Source organism: Acanthisitta chloris, unplaced genomic scaffold, assembly GCF_000695815.1.
Source record: "Acanthisitta chloris isolate BGI_N310 unplaced genomic scaffold, ASM69581v1 scaffold20477, whole genome shotgun sequence".
Lineage (NCBI taxonomy): Eukaryota > Metazoa > Chordata > Aves > Passeriformes > Acanthisittidae > Acanthisitta > Acanthisitta chloris.
The window spans coordinates 59,501-81,306 of NW_008684674.1; the positions used below are offsets into that span (position 1 = coordinate 59,501).

At 39.8% G+C, this 21,806-nt stretch overlaps 1 protein-coding gene across 1 annotated transcript in view; it reads right to left on the reverse strand.

Moving 5' to 3' along the window:
- The window catches only part of RNASEH2B (ribonuclease H2, subunit B), a gene marked incomplete at its 5' end in the record, with an annotated part of 28,843 nt that extends 7,286 nt beyond the window's left edge, over positions 1-21,557 (reverse strand). The window contains 8 exons of the mRNA XM_009079432.1: positions 182-224; positions 1,729-1,807; positions 4,837-4,942; positions 6,404-6,468; positions 13,723-13,843; positions 16,409-16,485; positions 18,745-18,834; positions 21,486-21,557. Of these exons, the coding sequence (XP_009077680.1) occupies positions 182-224; positions 1,729-1,807; positions 4,837-4,942; positions 6,404-6,468; positions 13,723-13,843; positions 16,409-16,485; positions 18,745-18,834; positions 21,486-21,557 (653 nt within the window). The remainder of the gene's footprint in view (positions 1-181; positions 225-1,728; positions 1,808-4,836; positions 4,943-6,403; positions 6,469-13,722; positions 13,844-16,408; positions 16,486-18,744; positions 18,835-21,485) is intronic.
- Positions 21,558-21,806: the final 249 nt, after the last annotated feature.

Genomic DNA, 21,806 nt, shown 5'->3' on the forward strand with positions numbered 1-21,806 from the left:
CTTATTAAAAATATAAGTTACCTGGTAAATGTCTTGTGTCGTTTCAGACTGGCTTTTTGCAAGGCCAACTTACTTATTGTACTGTACCCAGTGCTTGGCCTGATGTAGTTTTAATAATAATTGGCAGAGAAATTAATTTACAACACAACGTTTATCTATCAATTTCTTAATATTCTCCTACCTTCAGTGGTGGATCTGGTGCTGGGCTTCTAAGTTCTGGGAGCCTGTGGAACAAAAGATTTTAAGTTATAAATAAGACAGATGGATTGAAGTTTGTAATTCCTTCTTCACAAAGGCTGCTTTGTCAGCTGCTCACACATGGCAAGTGCTCGCAAAAAAGCAGCTCATGGACTCTGTATTTCTGACTTATGAAATTGTTCAGCTATCACAGAATCACAGAATCACAGAATTTTAGGGGTTGGAATGGACCTTACAGATCATCCCAACCCCCTGCCATGGGCAGGGACACCTCCTCACTAGATCAGGTTGCTCAAGGCCCCATCCAGCCTGGCTTTGAACACTGTCCCAGGGTCGGGGCAGTCACCACTTCCCTGGGCAACCTGTTCTAGCATCTCACCACCCTCACAGAAAAAACTTTTTCTAATATCCAACCTGAACTTCCCCTCCTTCAGTTTGAACCCATTACCCCTTGTCCTATCATTGCAGTTCCTAATAAAAAGTCCCTCTCCAGCTTCCTTATAGGCCCCCTTCAGATACTGAAAAGTTGCTATGAGGTCTCCATGCAGTCTTCCCTTCTCCAGGCTGAACAGCCCCAACCTCCTCAGCCTGTCCTCATAGGGGAGATGCTCCAGTCCTCCTGTCAACTTCGTGGCCCTCCTTTGCCCTTGCTTCATCAGTTCCATATCCTTCTTATGTTGAGGACACCAGAACTGCACGCAGTATTCCAGGTGGAGTCTCACGAGAGCAGAGTAGAGGGGGAGAATCACCTCTTTCAACCTGCTGGCCACACTTCTTTTGATGCAGCCCAGAATTCCATTGGCTTTCTGGGCTGCTAGTGCTCACTGCAGCTCATGGTGAGCTTCTCATCCACTGTCACTCCCAAGTCTTTCTCCTCACTGCTGGTTTCAATTACTTCGTCTCTATTACTTCCCCATCCAACCTGTAGGTGTGCTTGAAGCTATGAAGCTGCACATTTCTCCACAGGCCACCACAACTGAACCCTCTGAACAGAACTAAACTGAGGAGGAGGTGTAAGGTCCCAGTGATGCTCCAAGCAAAGTCTGCTGCTGGCAAGAAACACCAGGATGAGGAGGCTGGCTTACCTTCCAGATTTAAATATAAACTAACACAGGTTAGACACATGAGCACTGATTGAGTAGGGAGAAGGAAAGAGGGGGATGAGGACTATACTCCTGGATTTGCTGTTCATGCTTGATAATTCTGGACAAATTGCTTTAACTCTTTGGACTTCCCTCCCACCTGTCTTAAAATGGGATGCATAACTCAGGGTTTCATGATGCAGCTCTGGTAATAGACATATCAACTCAAACATTACATCTCTCCCCTAGCTCACAGTCCTTACCATTATAGGAAAAACAGAAAGGCACAATCTGCATTTGAAAAATCACATATAAAGTGTGGCAAATATAATCTCATTGTGTCATTCACTGCAACCTTGATGAACAAATCTCAGTATTCAATAGAAGTGACCAAAAGGACAATAATGCTTGTCATATAAGATGAGCAGTTATCTGGAACAATACTTACCCTAAGTATTTTAACAACTCCTTACTCAGATCCTCAGGAATATATTCTGATATTAAACCATGGGCATAGCGTACATAGTCTTCAGGATACGGCAGGGAGTGGGAAGGAGAAGAAAAAGAACCTTCATGTTATATAGTCACATTGCCTTAACCATGTTGCATGTGCTACCATAAATCATAAGGCTGAATTAATAGTAAGAGACTTCTAATGGATACACTGTGATGGTTCACTGTGTTGAGTAGTTTATGTTATATGACACTTGTAGGTTTATTTAAAAATAAAGACTTACTACACTCAGTTTGTCAGCACGTGTTATTAATATCTGCTGCATGTACTTCACAAAAGCTGTTCATTTTCTGAGGATACTAGATATCATGTATTTTTCTGAAGAAATTAAATTTTAAAAACCTGCAAAAGTAAAAAGCTGACTCAACAGAACATGCAATCATTAATTTTAAAGCATCTGGATCTTACAATTATTTGGCAAGGGTTTCAGTACTAAAGAACATTTTCTGGCTTCAACTGAAAACAATTAGATGAGACAATGAGTCTATTTCAAAGTCTTGTACTTAATTTTCAGTACTTTATAGAAAATGCCAAGGCCTATCTAAACATCACTGGCAAGACGGGATAATTATCTGTGGAAATATGAACTACTAGAAGCTGTTTTCAGTACAGGGCACTCCTGCTATAAATGTTTTTCTGAGAGACTGGGAAAAAAAATGACCCTTTTGTAACATGAAGTCCTAAACCAGCTCTTTTCCGGTCACGTTCTACACAAGCACTTAATGATCATAGGCTGGATCTTTTAAACTTGCTGTTGTTGAGGCTGCTAGGGAGTAACTGCACCCATGCACAGGAAGCATTCGCCAAACAGACATTAAGTTAAAATCTCACCTCTGAATTCCAACTACAACAGGCCAGCTCTGTCTGCTCATACGTCTACAGAGAGTTCAGAAGCACGTGGTATACCACCCTCAGGGTGGTAAAGAACTATTTCTTTAGTGCCAGAAATAAGTTCCCTCCTTTTATTTTTTTTTAAATCTAAAAAGCCCAATGCAAACTGGCACAGAAGCAGAAAGCATTAACAAACTGACACCAGCATACACATTTCAACTCTACTGACAATAAATTCTTAGTATCGCCTACCTGCACTTCTTCCTCCACTGCCTAGATTCATCAACAACTTGTCCCTCTCTAAGCCCACTTTAGGGTCAGGAGAGAACAAGAAATAATTCAAACCCAAGACAATTTCACCCTGGCACTTAACCTGTCCAATTTATCGCTTAAGAAAAATATTCCCATCATTTCACTCTTTGCGTTATGACACTGAATGGTGAGTCCAAGTCAACTGATACTATTTTGTACGAATACAAAATCCATACTCTTTGTGTTTCTGCCTGGAAGCAATATTCACTGACTTCCTTTACCAATTTAAAAATGCCACTGTTTGCCTTCTAGGGACTCTGTGTTCTCACCCTAGCCTAGCTTTGTTATTAGGTGCCTGTCAAACATCAGGATACTTGCAAACCTCTCTTCTTTGTCTTCTGAATGAAATATTTAGGTCTCATAGGTTAAATCTCCCCTACATCCCTATTTGCACTCATTATATCCTCCCATATTTTTGCCCTACAACTTCTAGATGCCAACTACACATACTCACCTATTTATAAGGTACTGAAATTTCATAATACCCCTATGAAAACAATTCTCTACGGAAATAAATTGCACTGTCATGGCAGTGAAAGGATCCGACAAGAAAATTAGTCTTAGAAATAAGTGTTGAGTAAGGACCATTTGACTTCCTGTCACTCACCTTGCTACATACAGTTGGGACTACCCTAAAACTCACCTACTTTAAACCCCCAATGTACCCTATTTCAATCTTGCTCTCTTAAATCCCTAAAAAGGCTTTAAAAAAGACTGATATATCCATGTCACTATAAGTAAGGAGCAAGGTGGAAAAACCACTGTGGATGAGCTATTTAATTACAAATTTCAGAAAAAAGTACTTAAACATAGCCAAGATGGTTGCTGTCAGGACACTTTACCCTTTCTTTAAACAAGTAAAAGGGTGGGGGAAGGGATGAAAAGCTGCTACAAAGTTAAAGCCATTTACAAGTTTTGCAGCTTTGCCGTTTTTAAAAAACCCATATATTACAATCTGTTCTATAAAACTGTCTAGTTGCCTCTTAAATCTCATTTATGTTGTTTCCTTTGATATCATTACTTGGTAGCTCATATTCCACTTTGTCAGCAAGCTGCTTTGTTTCTCCTTATTTTTCAACAGCATGAACACTTCTGAATATCTTTGTAGTAAGAATCAATTTGTTCTTTGTTCATCTTGTTTTAAACTTTTCTTAATTTTCATTAACATCCAAGTAATTTGTTCTTAGTCCATTTTCAGGTCTCTCTACAGAACTTCATATGCCAGCAACATTTGAGGACATTGCCCTCCCCAGCAGAAGGGTGACTAGAAGCAAACAGGATCACACCAGCCTTTTTGGTAAAAGGATTGTCAATTTCATGGCAATTTAACACACATATTACTAAAGTTTTGCCCTTAATAAGCACACATTTGTGCATTCTGTACATTTGTCACATAAAGTAACATTTGGACCAAGAGCTTTTCCTCTGTGAGTTTGACTTCCTAAGACTTTTTGAAGAATTCTATGAATGCCAATATACTAATATTCTGTGCATCCTAATAAAGATAACAATAAAAAGAAATGTTTTAATACAGAGACACTTAGTGGGTGGACACTCATATATATCATAAGCATGTGTCCAATTGTCTAAGACAGTCTCAGTTCAGCAAAGCACTTCAGCATATATTTCACTGAGAAAAATGTTTTCTACTTGAACTACGGAGAAGTTAAGAGAACCCCAGCTGAGGCCTACTGTTAATTACAATGTCATCTGATGAAGATACCAAAGAACTTGGAAAAGCCAAGGCACACACTCACAACACATACCAAACTTTCTGTACAAGGAATAAATTAACTGCAAAGGCCAGTTTCAATACATTTTAGTTTCTGATCATGTGTTTTGTCTCCACTTACGTGACTTCACAAAAATGGAATTCATTGCAATGTTTAGTTTTCTTACCTTCTTTAGTATCTGCGATCTGTTTACCGCTGATAAATGTAGTTGCAACTACCTTTTCCCCTACCAATATATTGTTGCTTTTAAGTGCTTTCACTGTTTGATTAACCTATAGAAAACCAAAGAATGAAATGTCTGTATCAGTATTGTTATGCACATGTTAATGCAGTGACAAAGCTCTTGTAATTTTGTTTCAAGCATATAAAACACTCAAGTTATGGACTGTGGTGAAATTTAATATACATTTGTAATGACTAGCATATGAGCTCAAAAAAACCAAAGAAACTAGCATGTCAAGAATCAATTTGTTCTTTGTTCATCTTGTTTTAAACTTTTCTTAATTTTCATTAACATCCAAGTAATTTGTTCTTAGTCCATTTTCAGGTCTCTCTACAGAACTTCATATGCCAGCAACATTTGAGGACATTGCCCTCCCCAGCAGAAGGGTGACTAGAAGCAAACAGGATCACACCAGCCTTTTTGGTAAAAGGATTGTCAATTTCATGAACATGTTGCCTTGGCAACACAGCACCAGTTTTGCAGCACCCTAAGATGAGCTGAGCTACTCAGATGCAACAGTCATGATTATACAGGTAAGAAATACACCTGCTCAGAGAAGAGAGAACACGTGAGCTCAGCTGGACTGCAAAGGCAGTCTTGATGAAAATTGAAGATTCAGGACTTTACAGGGCACTGCTATACTGGATCCAACAGAGAGATGTCAGAAGGTATTTTCAACAACACAAACAGCTACCTGTTCAAATGTAAATACTCTGGTAACCATTGCAAAATACATATCCCCATCACTGGAGGGTGGAGGGGGGATATGCCTCATCTCTGCAGAAAGTAGACTAGATTTTGTGCATGTATTGACTAATTTAAATGACAAGGCTTCCTTACATCACATGATGCATACAATCATTTTCTACAAAGTGATGCCACAGTAGGGGCACATGTGCATAATGTAAAATGAAATTTACCTTCTCTATACCAAAGCACAGGCCCCATCAAGCTTAAACACTAGATTATTTTTGGCATACTGTACAGATCTCTTGAACAGCATGACCAGATCAGGATAACAGCAACCAAACCAGGACCATTCTGGGTGACTCTGTCAAAGCTTCATGAGGAAACACATTCGTAGCACAAAACCAAGGCATTTCTACTCAGCTTCAAAGCATGGCAGAATTTAAAAGGTGTAACAATCAAAGCTCTCCTCTAGCCCATCTATGAAAGGGATGAAACAAAAGACAAGCCCTTCACCTTGCACAAAGCCTACAGTGATAAGCTGACACCTTCTTCTTCTGCTTTCCCACACTCCATGAATCCCTCTAACGCCAGCTCCGTCAGAATGAGAAATGTAACAAGCTTGTAATATCTCTAATACCTCATCACATTCCCAAGTGTGACAACTTTGCTGTGATGTCTGTCCTTCTTGGGCAGGGCATGTACTTTGAACTCGTGCACGTACCATCCACACTACATGGCTCAAATGCAGATATACACAAGCTAATAAGCATTTGCATTTTAAACATAAAGCAATTTTGGATGCAAAAGAGAAACACAATACCTTTTTCTTTAACCACTTCAGTGTCTTCTCTTGACTATATCTGTGGAATTTCTGACTGCCAATCTCTAAGAAAAAAAACAAGTAAGCAAAAGAAAGTTATGTCTGGTTTGGATTGCATTTTCAATATGTTTAAAATCTTTTAAGTTGCAGATGCAAATTAACTTTCGTGCTATATCTTGCACATGTTTGATATCAGGGAAATGAGTTTCAAAAAATAATGGAAACATAGAAAAATAAACAGACTGAGCTGATATGCAAAGTCAGAACAATTTTATAATTCTTTAATTAGGACCTAATCCAGCAAAGCACATATTTTATTTATGTATGTGCAATCTTGGGCTGCCTGAATTCACTATGACTCTTCTCAAGTCCTTGTAGTTTGCCAAACCTTCACAGCCCGGTGTCACCAGACTGGACACTTTAACTACACAGTTCACAACACAAATGCTGTTTCCACAACTGTCTTTTTTTTAAAAAAAATCCCAAACCATAATTATATTAAATCTTTACTTACTGACCAGCACCTAGGAAGCAGCTAGGACAGACAGCTGGTTACTGAAGACAAACCATCCACCCTTTCAATAAACCCTTTTCCTACCAGTTCTCCCCTCCTGTGTCATAGTGACTAAAGCAGAAGTTTTACTTCTATTCTCATCTTACATAATTCAATATAATGTCAAAAGAAAATACAGAATTCAAAATAGTGAAGCACACTCCTTGTGGGAGGAAGTACATGATTCACTCATGATTTATGGAGTAACATAAATTAACTCAATGATGCAAGAATTTCAGAGAGTGCTTCCCCTGTGTTAACTAGGGTATCATGAATAGTTGCTATTCACATGTGATCAGTTATCTGGAGAGATGCGAGTTCACAATGCGGAGGCAAAAGAGAGAAAATTCCAAAGGTTCATGGAAATTTCAGAATAAAATGTAGTATTAATTCACAGAAAACTACATTTGGGAAATGCAATGAGATGCCTAGTAAGATTTCACAGGAGATTATGGTGCCCACTGTGTTTCAGACTCTTTCTTTAACAGGTATTTCAGTAAGTTTTAATCTCCTGTATACCATTCCCATAAAATACCTACATCTGTTTCATGTCATTTACTGATACAGTGTCATATTCCAACACTTGGTTCATGGATTTTCCTTCTTCCCTTGCGAACAGCAACATATTATTTATGATGCCTTCAGCATTTCCTTCTTCAGGGTTTATCTTGGCTCTTTCAAATTGCATACAAATAGCAAACTATTACATTCTCTTTCTGTATGCATGGTAGGGGGTATGGAGAGGTCGAGGAAAACTGTTTACAAGATAAAGTTTAAATCTGCCTCAACAGTTGTAGAATAGCAAAATGCAAAAATTCCTCAGAGCAAAAATGAAAAAAATACTAACGTAGACTTTGCTTCGTGATGAGTTGCAGGTAAAGTAATTAGCTGGGACATTTCTGTCTGCAGCCTTTAGGACTACAGAAGCTTCTAAAGGCTCTGAAAGAAAAGAAGCAGAATGTGGGCAAACACTCTGGATACTTGAACCTGCTTCTCAAAGGGCTAACATGGTTTGGGTTCGAGTACAGTGAGTACAATTTGTGGATTCTTCTCTTATCTAAGAGAGTTCGAGGAAGTGACATCCTCTGGGCACCATCCCCCAACCCATGCTGAAAAGTAATTCTAGTCTGGATTCCCAGGCAGACTCCCCCACAACAGCATGATTCAGAGTGACTCAGTTAGGGAAAGGAAACATAGAACTGTGAAGCCATTTTCATTAAAACGTGAAAAATAATTACACTTGAACCCTTCAGAGATCACTTTGTTTGAAAATATTTTGTGTGCTTGACAGTTTTGACTATTAAACTCTAGAAACTGACAATATTTGGGACCTCTGAAGAATTAAAGTGAGTTATGAAAGTCACAAACTGCTGACAAAAGGATTCAGTATTGGAACGTGGATTTAACATGTGATGCATATTTGATATTGGTGAGAGTTAGTGACTATGTTTGATAATATGAGTATATATTGGAAAGCCTTTTGTTCCCTAATGTGTCTGGTGCCTATAAAACTGGTCTGAGACATCTGGAAAGATTGGGTTTGAGAAATACAGATGGAATATAAGTGGTTCTACAATTAAATAATATGTTCAGCGATCGGGTAATCGCTATGTAGACTTGGAAGTTTCCCTGATGTATTGTTGAGCAAACTGCCTAAAGCACATCTATTTTCTCAGTATTTTCCATAACTCTGAAACTCATATGGCCCCCTTTTTCCTACCTTCTGGGAATACAAGCTTGGCAATATAATTTAGTCATTCTAATCAGGTAAGTTTTTTTGGCTCTTCATGTTAATCACATCAGACAAGATCACAGTGCAGCTTTTGCCTTGCAAAATGAAACAAAGAGTAACACTCTAGAACTGGAATTCATAACCCTTTCTTAAACCTTCTCTATTGTACTTTCTATCCAATGTCTGAATTTATTAGCAAACAACCTGCCTCACCCAGATTTAGTGAGCTGTAACACACCCTTTCCCCAACTACTAAAGCAGGTAACCCAGAATTTAATTCAGCTAAATGAATTTTCAGTGCCCTTCAGCACTGAGGCCAGGGAAGGTGGATTTTTCTGCTAATTCAATAAGTGCAAACTGTGAGCGCTCTGGCATAAGAATTTGTTAGACAGATGTTAAATGCCTTAAGATTAAATTAAGAGTGAAATAATTATGCTGTTAGGTTCTGTGAAGCAGAACAGAGCTGCAGAAGCCTCAACACAGATACTTCTTGCCCTAAAGCTCTATTCCTTAAATGAGAAAGGCTACAAAGTGGACAACAGGTCTTAAGACCTAGAAAAGAGTACCTTAAGTCATAATAGTGGTATTTTTTATAGGCAATAAAAGACATGAGAATATGAAACACTTAGAAGTGGATTAAACAGAAAGGTGATCTGTGCATGACAGGCAAGCAAGTGCCAATGGGTTTGTTGCATAACAATATGCTTGGTGTTCTAAAATCCCAAGAACAAGTCCCACTGTTACTCTGAACCCAATCCAAAACTGAACACGAGAAAAGCAGCATGTACATGCAGGCACATACCTAGGGATATGCTGATATGTGTACAGCTTTTATGACAAAAGCAATTTTTACCTTACATTTCCAAACAAAAACCAGGAAGTGAATGTATCTTCTTTAACAGTTAAAATCATTTGCTGGCAAAACGACACACACTTATAGGTGTACATAATACATTAGTGAAAATGCCAAAAACCAAGTAGTAAAGCATCTTCATTACTAACAGAATACAGTTAATCAGAAGATGCTCTGACAGATAACAGCTGCGAATACAATATCAGATTGGACACAGAAGTTAGATCAAGATACAAGATCTCATCTATCGCAAATACTGTTCTATATTTTTACATTTTTATTTTGCATTCAAGAAGGGAACATAAATACTGCCCAATGGCAGCACTGTTGTTTGGAGGCAGTGTTCCTTCAGAAAAATAATCCAAACTTTGTTCTACATTCCTATACACTTAGGTTTGACAGCCAGGAGGATCTGGGACCATTTTTCACCTTCTCAGACGGGTGACCGATCTGATCTCCTTCTATGACAAAGCGACCTACTTAGTGGATGAGGGAAAGGCTGTGGATATTGTCTATCTGGACCTCAGTAAAGCATTTGACACTGTCTTCCACAGCATTCTCTTGGAGAAGCTGGCAACCCATGGCTTGGACAGGTGCATTCTTTACTGGGTTGAAAAACTGCCTGGATGGCCAGGTCTGGAGAGTGGTGGAACTAAATCCAGCTGGTGGCCAGTCACTAGTTGTATTCCCCAGGGCTCAGTACTGGGACCAGTTCTGTTTAATATCTTTACCAATTAGCTGGATGAGAGGATCAAGTGCACCTTCAGTTGGTTTGCAGAAGACACCAAGCTGGGCAGAGGTGTTGATCTGCTTGATGGAAGGAAAGCTCTACAGAGGGATCCGAACAGGCTGGATTGATGGCTGAGGACAACTGCATGAGATTCAACAAGGCAAAGTGACAAGTCCTGCACTTGGGTTACAACAACCCCATGCAGCACTACAGGCTTGGTTAAGAGTGGCTTGAAAGCTGCTCAGCAGAAAGGGATACAGGGATGCTGGCTGACAGCAGCTGAACATAAGCCAGCAGTGTGCCCAGGTGGCCAAGAAAGCCAATAGCATTCTGGCCTGTATCAGGAATACTGTGGCCAGCAGGACCAGGGCAGTGACTGTTCCCCTGTACTTGGCACTGGTGAGGCCACATCTCGAATCCTGTATTCAGTTTTGGGCATTTCACTTAATATAGGACACTGAGGTGCTGGAGCATGTCCAGAGAAGGGCAATGGAACTGCTGAAGAGTCTGGAGCACAAATCTTACGAGAAGTGGCTGAGGCAACACAGGAGACTCAGTGGGGAACATCATTGCTCTCTACAACTACCCGCCATGTCTCACATGAAAGGACAAGAGGAAATGACCTTAAGCTGCACCAGGGGAGGTTCCACTTAGGTATGTTAAAAGAAATTTCACTGAAAGTGTGGTCGGGCATTGGAACAAGTTGCCCAGGGAGGTGGTGGAGTCACAGTCTCTGGTGGTGTTGAAGAGGCGTTTGGATGAGGTACTTGGGGATATGGTTTAGGGGTGATTAGGGTAGTGCAATGGTTGACACTTGGACCAAATGATCTTGAAGGTCTCTTCCAACCTTGATGAATCTGTGATTCTGTCCACAAAGTTTAATAGCTCTTATCTTACCCCTAGCTACTTAGCCAGTGTTAGACAAGTTGTAGGGCACATGTATCACTTCATGGGAAGGCAAAAGGGTTTTGCAGTTCAGATGCACACGTCTCAAGCCTTCTCAAAAGTCAGAACTCACCCAAAGAAAAAGGTTGTTTGGACCCAATGATATAGAATGTAACAAAATGTCTTCTAAAGGTTCTTTCAGAAATCCAGGAGTATCACAGCAGTACATAATTCCAACTACCAGTCCCAGCAAGAATGCAAGAACAACCTTGCTGCAAAGATTTTCTGCTCTTTTGTTCAAGTGATCATCTTCAACGGAAACATGTCCTGCCCTAAAGTTCAAATGCAACTGCCCTACACTACTGTATATGCACCATATAATACTGGAAATACTTAACTTGTGCATCTAAATCTTTTAGGAAAATTCACAGCCCCATACCCTTTAATGTTCTATACAGCTATGAAGAGGTCTGGTATTTTACTCAGCAGGCTTTTTAATTCTTCCACCACCTTTCCTTAGCCACTTCCCAATTATCTGTAGATCAGCTAAATATTTCTTCTTATATATGTATCAATGACAAGGGTTGGTTTGCTTCCTGAAAGCAAATTCCTAATGTTTCTAGCTTTTAATCTGTGTACATCAACTCCTTGGAGGAGCTCTACATACAGAAGGGTCAGGCAGGTTAGCTGTTTTGTACTTGGTGGTAGATTCCTGTTCCTTCTCCTGCAGATCTCCATCTGCATGTAGGTAAATCTCAATTCCCTATCAGGAAGTCTGCAGGTGTGAGGAGAATGCTCTTTAAAGGACTGAATACAAAAACTGAGGTCTTACATCATTTGTGAGTCTCCAAACCTGTGAAAATTATGTAATGCTCCTTCCCCTTCCCTAGGAAGCACATATTGTCCTCAATTAAAATAAAAGCCCCCACACTAAAAAGAATTCTGGGCAAAAGCTGAGGAAACTATGTACAGAATTGATAATTTGCTAACTTCTTCCATTTAGGTTTTCTCTCTCATAGACTTATTCATCCCAATCAACTTTTCTGTTTTAAAACTCTTTAGCTGTTGGAGGGCCACGAAGTTGGTAAGAGGACTGGAGCATCATCCCTATGAGAGGACAGGCTGAGGAGGTTGGGGCTGTTCAGCCTGGAGAAGAGAAGACTGTGTGGAGACTTCATAGCAACTTTTCAACATCTGAAGGGGCCTACAAGGGAGCCAGAGAGGGACTCTCTGTTAAGAACTGCAGTGACAGGACAAGGTGTGACGGGTTCAAACTGAAGGAGGGGAAATTTAGGTTAGATATTAGAAAAAAGTTTTTACTGTGAGGGTAGTGAGACACTGGAACAGGTTGCCCCGGGAAGTGGTGGCACCCCAACCCTGGCAGTGTTCAAAGCCAGGCTAGAGGAGGCCCTGAGCATCCTGGTCTAGTGGGGAGGTGTCCCTGCACATAGCAGAGGGGGCTGGGACTAGATGATCTGTAAGGTCCATTCCAACCCCTAAAGTTTTATGATTCTATGAAGCCTTTGAGCTTAAACCCACAACTCTTATGCAAAACTAGAAAACTTGTGTTCTCCTTTCACAGCAGCATATTTGTCCTTCTCTTTTTCCTATTTATTCTTTCAATGCTTTCATAGAATCATAGAATTTAAGGGCTGGAATGGACCTTACAGTCCATCTAGTCCCAACCCCCTGCCATGGGCAGGGACACCTCCCCACTAGATCAGGTTGCACAAGGCCTCATCCAGCCTGGTCTTGAACACTGCCAGTGTTGGGGCAGCCACCACTTCCCCGGGCAACCTGTTCCAGCGTCTCACTACCCTCACAGTAAAAACTTTTTTCTAATATCTAACCTAAATTTCCCCTCCTTCAGTTTGAACCCGTCACACCTTGTCCTGTCACTGCAGTTCCTAACAAAGAGTCCCTCTCCGGCTCCTGTGCAGGCCCTTCAGATATTGAAAAGTTGCTGTGAGGTCTCCACAAAGTCTTCTCTTCTCCAGGCTGAACTACCTCAACTTCCTCAGCCTGTCCTCCTAGGGGAGGTGCCCCAGTCTTCTTGTCAACTTTGTGGCCTCCTCTGGACTTGCTCCATCAGTTCCATGTCCTTCTTATGCTGAGGGCACCAGAACTGCACTCAGTATTCCAGGTGGGGTCTCACAAGAGCAGAGTAGAGGGGAAGACAAAGGGTAAAAAAAAGTAAAATGTACAATGGATAACTTCTTCCATGCTAGACCATCGTGCACTAAATAAAGAATTGAGAGAGATGGAAAATTCCTATCCAAAGTCAAAGAAAGTTCGCAATATACACAATAATGTCAGGAAGCCAGATCTGGTCACAATTTATCCTTTTTATGACACCTAGCAACAAGACTGCACAAGTATTTGAGAATTACAGCAGATAACAGAGATCCACACATTACTGTTCACAATACTGTAATGATAACGTCTAAGCCTAAGACTCTGTTTTTAAAGTACAGCTCTGTCAGACACCACAGGTGTTGGGTAAAGCAAAAAGCAGTATGTAATGAACTAACAAATCCAGTCTTTTCTTCGCCCCCCCCTTTTTCACCTTTTTCTTCCGTGACATGATGTATGTACTGTTTGACATCCACACACTTCAGCAGCAATGGGCAACTAGGGTACTCTGAGTCTAGCACAACTTGATCAAGTGGCTGGAACTTTCCTTGATGCTGAAAGTACATCAAAGGGATTACAAAAGAATTATTATAATGTTAAGACACATATGCACAATACATATATTTAGAAATATATATGCATGCAGTGACCACAGTTTTAAAATAAAGGATTTAAAGAAGATCGTATTTTGAATAGTAACACATGACACATTCAGAAACTGATTACAAAGCAAACTATAACTATTTATTTCAAACCAGTAAATACCTGCAAAATGCTGAACTCTTCAAATACTGCAGTTAAAAGCCCAAATTTAAAACAACATGGGAGAAACTAATGTGAAGTACAGCAGGATTTTTTGGAAGATGACAGAAGACACAGCAGTCAGTGTGTGCCAATAGTGTTTTAGACCAAAACCTGTTGGATTAAACCCAGTGTCATAACTTCCATTCAAATTTTGCTTTTCCTTCCATAAAGATAAATCTCAAAGGAGCAGGGCAGCTTCTGGAACATAGTATTAACCTTTCACCTCTGCAAAGTCAATTCCAGTTTGGCCAGAGTAGGAATATAAAGTGATTTTGGCACAACTTAAATAGTCCCACACATGACAGAACCATCAAACAAATTCTGCCATTGCCAAACAATGCATAATCATTCAGCATGGTTTGGCACAACTGGCAGCCTTCCCTTTGGAAAGATCCTTTAGCCCATCAGTACAAAGACTCTGTGAGCTCTTCACCCTTAGTGAGTGCATGGTGTCAGGAGCCAAGGCTGAAGTCATTATACTGGTCAGCATAAAAAAAACCCCATTTGGGTATACTGCTTTCATTATTAGTTAATCCTCCTGCTAGACATCAGAGGCTTAATAAAAGTAACCATCTATTGTTAAATCACAAGAAAAACAAGAAAAATATCCCAAATGAGCAAACCCCCTCCCCCCAAAACCAGAAACTATTTTTGAGGTTTTTTTCTCCTTAAAAAGGCACAGTAACAGTGGCAAAAAGAAGGTTATGAGACACAAAAATAAAGCTGCAATAAACTTTTCTCTACAGATAAGTTACCTGCTTGTGTCCCAGAGCAAGACACCCACATTTACATTGTGCACGGGCACAGAGCCTAAGTCAAGAAAGTCTGCTGTACAGGAGATGGCTCTGCTCAGGGACACTCCGAGCAATTCTGCATCACACTATCAAAACCAAAGAATAGTGGAAAGGATGACCCTAAGATACCCAGTAGGTACCCTGATACCCATTAGGTTTGAGCCAGAAGTGACCGTGCTGCATTCAAGCTGGCCTTGCATGAGGCATCTGCAACAAGACTCCCCTTTACAGAAGAATATGCTAAGCTAGGCAAGGCACTGCAGGCATGGATTTGCCCTTTTTTTAGGACCTGCTCTGTGCATTTTTCTGGCACCGTGCCTGGTCTAGAAAACCAGAAAACCTAGAAAAGAATGTACTGAGAAAAGAAAAGGGCAGCACAGGACTCTTCCCAGGTACAGAAACAGCAGCAGTACTTGTCCTTTACTCAGGCTGCCTCAATACCCTACCACACAGAGAGAGATTTAGTGTTTCCCTAAATAAAGTTTGGTATAAAGCTTTTAGAGGGATGATGAATTCAAACAGAATGCAGTGCCTAGGGAATGAGCTAAACTATTCCTTGAGAAACTGATGGACCATCCCGATGCAGGAACAGACCACAGAAACACAGAATACATTTGCACATTCTATGCCTTAAATAATTTAAAAATAATTACAGAAAAATAGGTTACTATTACAAAGGTGTAGTAGGACTTTATAACTTCAACATGCAAAAATTGTTCTGCATTCTCCACTTGCAATCTAAAGCAGAAAATAGCAAGCGACCTTGTAAGAAATGCTTTTAGAGCAAAAACCTTTAGGATGCATAAAGTGAACTTACTGCCTCCACAAAACAAACGAAGGAGGATCAACATTTCCATTTTAGTTAGTGCTCTTTTTTCCACAGGCAGTTTATATAAAATAAATCAGTAACTTTGCCTATGACTTTTGATATATTTCAGAACTTTAAGTGAGGTTTTGCCACACTCATGATAAATCAATGAAGCCATTTATTAATTACCCAACTTTTGGATACATAATCATCCAGTTGCTATTCTATGACACAGCATCTCTACAAGTACTGCTTCTAAAAAGGCAAGGTTTCCTCTGAAGTTCAAACTGCCACAGAAATATTCCTCCTTCCTGCTCCATAGCATCCAAATTCTTCTTTCCCCTTCTTTCCCAAAAAGACCAATCTACAGATGCCTCAGAAAGGGCATTAGTTAGATTTACTCTGATGACATCTCATCATTTTAAATTTAATAGCTCTGGGATAGACACTCACAAAAGGACAAAAGAGATTCTCTGCTTCTCTTGAAAAAAGGAGGTAATTAGAGCTTGTTGAGATTGGAAGCTGACTCTTGGAACACAATTTACTGACCCAAAAAACTCAATGCAAAAAAAAAAATACTTCTAGGCTGGACATCTCTGCTTTAAATGCAAATTAGATTTCCATTATTACGGAACATAACTACTACAGAAAATGGAGTCAGAAATAATGTTTTCTCCTGAGAATTCCAGTGAAAAAAACAAAAGCAAACTTACCTCCTCATCTGCCTTTATGAGGTAGTAAAGTATGAGAAATAAGGGATCCACTGGTGTAACAAACAGCAGGCGCCCATCTAGGTGACAGACATGTAAAAGTAAGTATAGTATCAAAGGACACAATATATTGACTGTTTTGGTTTTTAGGATGTTTTCCAGGAGTGTGAAGATAATTTTTTCCCAGTAGTTATCCCAATATTTTAATAAAACGGACAGGAAAATTGCATTTGCAATTTGATCTTAAAAGTACAGAGACAACTGAGTTCTTAGCCTGTCAAACCAAAGCAAAAGCTTCACTTCAGGTCTTCTGGCTTCATGCACTCTTAGTTTTGCCTCTTGATGGCCTACATTAGAACCAGCAAAATTGAAGCTGCCCTCTATTGGCATATTTGGGGGTAACAGAAACTTTGCTTGGAACACCAGATAGATTCAGTATACTCTGCCTCAAACACTGGGCAAGGCAATGCCGAGCTGGCAGAAGAGAGGGCAGAATTTCAAGAGCTAGTTAAGTTAGAGCTGCCTCTCATCTGTAAGGGGAGAATCAGCATACAGCCTCCTAATAAAACAAAATAAACTTAAAGAGATCAGAAAATGTGGCTCAGTATGCTGCATTCAGAGTTACACACAGAGGTAGAACTTGGTCTCCCATTGCAACAGACACCTCTGCCCATCTGGAGTTCATTGCAGGACAATGGCTTAGTCAGGCTTTTTGTATAATTGCAGATAATTGGAAACAATGTAACATCAAGGAAATTCGCTAATGAGACCAAATAATTGATGACAATTTGACATTAATTAGCAAACCAAAAGCAAATAAATGTAATCTTTTTGTTTTAAATCACATGATTAAGATAATTAAAGAAAAGGAAATCCTATTATGATGGCCCTAAAACTAACAAAAGATCGGGTGGGAAGAATGTGGTTTGGGCAAAGCTGATATCCAACCTAACATCTGTATTATTAACATGATGTGCTGTGTGAGGCAAAGCAAGCATCAGGACTACTTACAAACATGAAAGCTTTGATAACAAAGCTGGAATGAAAAAACCCCACTAACCACTGTCTAAAGGCTTCCAGTTTAAATGCTTTCCACTGAACCTCCAGGAAGAGGCATATTTCTTTGTTCTAAACAGTTCAGACTCACTAGAGGTGTGTAAAAAACTCTGCCCTTCACTGCAGATAACAAGATCATCTGCTTCAACTGCAAACACACAGCTTTTTCGTGTTGCTCTTCTCCCGACTGTTTCAGAGATGCAGCGGCCCCAACATTCAGGAACAATTTTTCCCTTCTATCTTTTAAAAGAAAACTGAGGCCATGATTCCTTAAGGCAACTGTTTCCCAAGGGCCAAAATAAAGGTTAAAAAGTGGGGGGAGAGAATAGAATGTGGTCATAATTGGGAGCAGGGAGTAGACCGGCTCCTTTGGCTCACCCCCAAGATGGAGCAAGGAAAAGCTCACAGACATACTGCTTGCATTGCTTTATGTGCCTGCAGAGGATGTTTAAAAGTTAGCACACACTTTGGGATATTACCATTAAAGAAGGCATATGTCTGGTGGGGTTGCTTTTATTTATTACTATAAAATGGTCTTTTTTTCTAATGAAAAGGAACAAAATAAATATACCTTAATCTCCTGAATTAATACTTACTGGTCTCTGGCCATGCTGGCAGAGAAACACTACTACAATGACATCCTTACTGAAAAAGTATTGTTAAAGTCATCACAAGCAGTTATGTAAGTTTCCTTCTCATCTTCAGAAAGGCGAGTACGATCAGGGAATGTCCAGGATGTACAGACCAGCTCACTTCAGTCAAAACACTGAAATGGCAACTTCAGATAGCCAGTCTATCCTGAGATCCCAGTGCTCACACAGGGGACTACAGAGGTTATTAAAAGAAAGTAAGACCATACATTCCAATGCTTGGAGTTCTAATGCACCACTCTGCTTGGCCCTCCAGTCCTTTTTCCTTCCTACAGGATAACATACATCTACTTACACGGAGGACTTGCTAGTGTAATTGACAAGGCAAGCTAAGTATTTTATGGCACTTCAGTTTAAGTACAATTGAATTACTTCTCCCCTTTCCCCCCCAAAAAAGACAAATGAACATCTGTCTAATTGAAGCTGCCAAAGGCAAACTTTTAAAGAGAAACCACAAAGCCCCCAGCCCTGGTTAAATCCGTATGGTGGGGATATGATGTAGCATGCCTTAAACAACTAGGAAAGACACCTGTAAATTTACTAGAGCAGAGAGGGAAGGTCTATGTACAAACATTAGTTAAAGCTGGGGGAAGGACATGTTATGCTGCTACTCACCTTGTTGAACAGTCTGACCTATAAACCAGGAATGATATTCCTCATGAAAAGCTTTTACTTCAAACAGCTGCTGTGCACCACTATTGAATAAGTAAAGGGTTGCTTCCCCTGTTGAAAAGAAATCTGGTTTGTGTTTGTAAGCTTTCACAAAAATCAAAAGAATACCCAATATGCCTGAAGAATGTGTCTTATATACATAGACACACAAACATAGACACATTCTACATAAACTTACTACAAAGAAAGCTCAGACAAAACCCACTATTATATACAGATGTTCATTTACCAGCTCTATAAACGAAACTGAATTTGAATCAATAAATAAGATGTGTGAATAGTTCATCTTACTACACAAAGCTTTTGATCCAAACCCAAATGAGAATCACTCAAGAAATCAGCTTTTTTCTGTACTGAAGGGGGAAGGTGGAAAACAAGAAAATTCCCTCTCCTTCCATCACTGTTGTCTTCAAGATATCAGACCCTGGCCTAGGGGAACAAAAGTCTCAAACCTTCAAGGGACAATGTGAAATCCTTTTTATTTTTTTTGCACATCCAAATGAACTCAATGACACAGTATGGGTAGACATATAAAGCGAACAAGAAAGCTAGATGAAGTTGCTTTGAAGCAACTTGATAGTATAGAAAGGAAAACGAAAGCTTTATTTTAGGTCGCTCCAGAGCACAGCTCTGCCATTTCACATTAGTTTTAGGTTACAGTGAAAGGGTGATGAATATAATGCAAACAGAATTGGCATTCTCCATATCTAAAATGGGAAGTTGCCAGAACTACAGAAGGGACCACTGAAATGTGGTCAGCTGAGTCTGTTGGTTGGACTAGTCCTGTCTTGGTTATCACCAAGATACAAGAGCAACTACAACATGGCTGATCTGCTCAAAACATACAAACTGCAAAGCTGCATTGACTCACAGATCATGGGCTGGCTCAAATAAGTCCCAGAGTAAGCCCTGTAAACTGACATCAGCACAGCTCTTCTCAGTCTGTAGAGGTCTCCCCAGGTGAAGAGACAGACACGTGTCTTCCCAAAAACGACGAATAATGCACATTTCCCCACCATTATCCAAAAGGCTGACCAGATGTTTAATCTCATGTAAAGATGTAATTTCAGTTCCCTGATAATTTTTCTTTTGACGACAGGAGGAGAGGAGCAAAGAGTAGATATAAGGGGAAGCAGAGGTTTCAGTCATTACCATGATTGAATTGAATATCGGCTGAATCATTACCATGTGGTATAGAACCTCAACAAGGTTCTACACCACATTTCGATCAGCACCAGACACCAAACTACTCCCACAAGTGCTCACTCAACAACTTATGACTCCTACCAGTGAGCATGCTAGCCACATCCAGTGGCGAGCTACAAAAATTTATCTTCTTATTGCCTAACAACAGCTCCTTAATTACGTGCTTATGGAAAAAGGACAGTCACCACAGGTTCCCAGCAGACAGAAACGCTACGGGAAGGGGAGGGAACCCAAGCAGCTTTGCTCACAACTATACCAATGTTGCTTGTACTTGTGAACTGCAGTCTGAATCCTAGCTTATAGTCTTCGTAAGGGATAGAAATTTTGTCCTTTTTACCTGTCTATGTAAAGGACCAAGCATACCTTTATTTAATAAAGTGGTTAGCATGAACACTACAGTGAGCTGAGTCCTTTAGTGTGTATTTATACAGCATCTGGCATCACCTATTCATCTGTTAGACCCAAATGTAAGGAAAATACATTAATAGTATGTTCTCAGTCCTTCCATTTTCAGACCCTGTATTTATAATAGGCTACATAACTGAAAGTTTATGCAGGTCTATAAATAAGCTCCTGTAAATTCTAAAGGAACACACCCGGACAATCGTTGTACTTTAAGTTTTCCCCAGAAAACTTTCACAGGATCTCTCATTCTACAATGTAAACAGACCTCTTCTTACACAGTGAAAAACAAATTGTCTACACATATATAAATACAAGCAGTGAATTTCAAACCAAAACCATAAAAGTTAAATCTACAGAAAACAAAAGCTTATGCAAAAAAAAAACCAACCCAGCATGAAACATGTTTTTCAAACAGAACATGTTAACCCTAACAAAGGCTTCCTGCAAGTTTCTGTTGCAGTATCTCCAAATTATTAAATACTCACATGATAATAACAAATCCTTGACAAAAAACCCACTCTGACTAGAAGAAAGTAATTGTGGGATGGTGGTATCCATCCCTGCAGTTGCTACTCTTTCCAATGTATTTTAAATTCAAAGTGCCTCATCCTCTATTACGGAGAAAAGAGACACCACGACATGGACCAGGAAAAGAAAATTAGATTTAAAAATGAAAAGACTCAAAAAGCTTCATAAGTATAACTGAATCACTTCTTCTAACTCTGACTGTTTATTTTACAGCATAAGATGAATGCTATGAAGACTACATTTGGATAAAAAAAAGACCAGACTCAACACCCAAAACACTGTATGCTCCCCAGACTAAAGCACTTAAAAACAGAATTTAAATTACATCCCTTTTTGTGCTGCCAATATTCCTGATGAATAAACAGTCCAACCAATTAAAATTATAAAAGAAATCCTAAATGTTTGCACAGCATTAACTATTCAGCATCACCAGCAGTATCTTTGGCACGTAAGACTTGTACTATCATCATTATTTCAGCTTTGCAAATTATGAATCTTTTAGTTGATGGAGGGAATTAAGCAGAAGAACACGAGCAGGCTCGTATCACAATTCCAGAACTTGCCTGTGCTTGGATTGCGCAGTTTTGTAAACAAAGGTTCACTGTCAGGTGTCTCAGGGGAGTCAAAAGCAGCCTCTGTAGGGGGAGAGGAAAAAAGTTATGAACTTGTGAATTGTGAGGTATTTCACATCTGACAAGCTTCTCCGAGATATTCAGAATTAACTGGATTGACACTTTTTGAAAACTCGTATCTGCCTAAAAGTTATATGCCTCAGCCCAAATTCATCCTACCTGATCAAGGCACCTAAATTATGATTCCAGACTTCCTGGCACTCTCTATCTGTCACAGGAAAGATATGCACCTGAGAATGATTTAGATTTTGA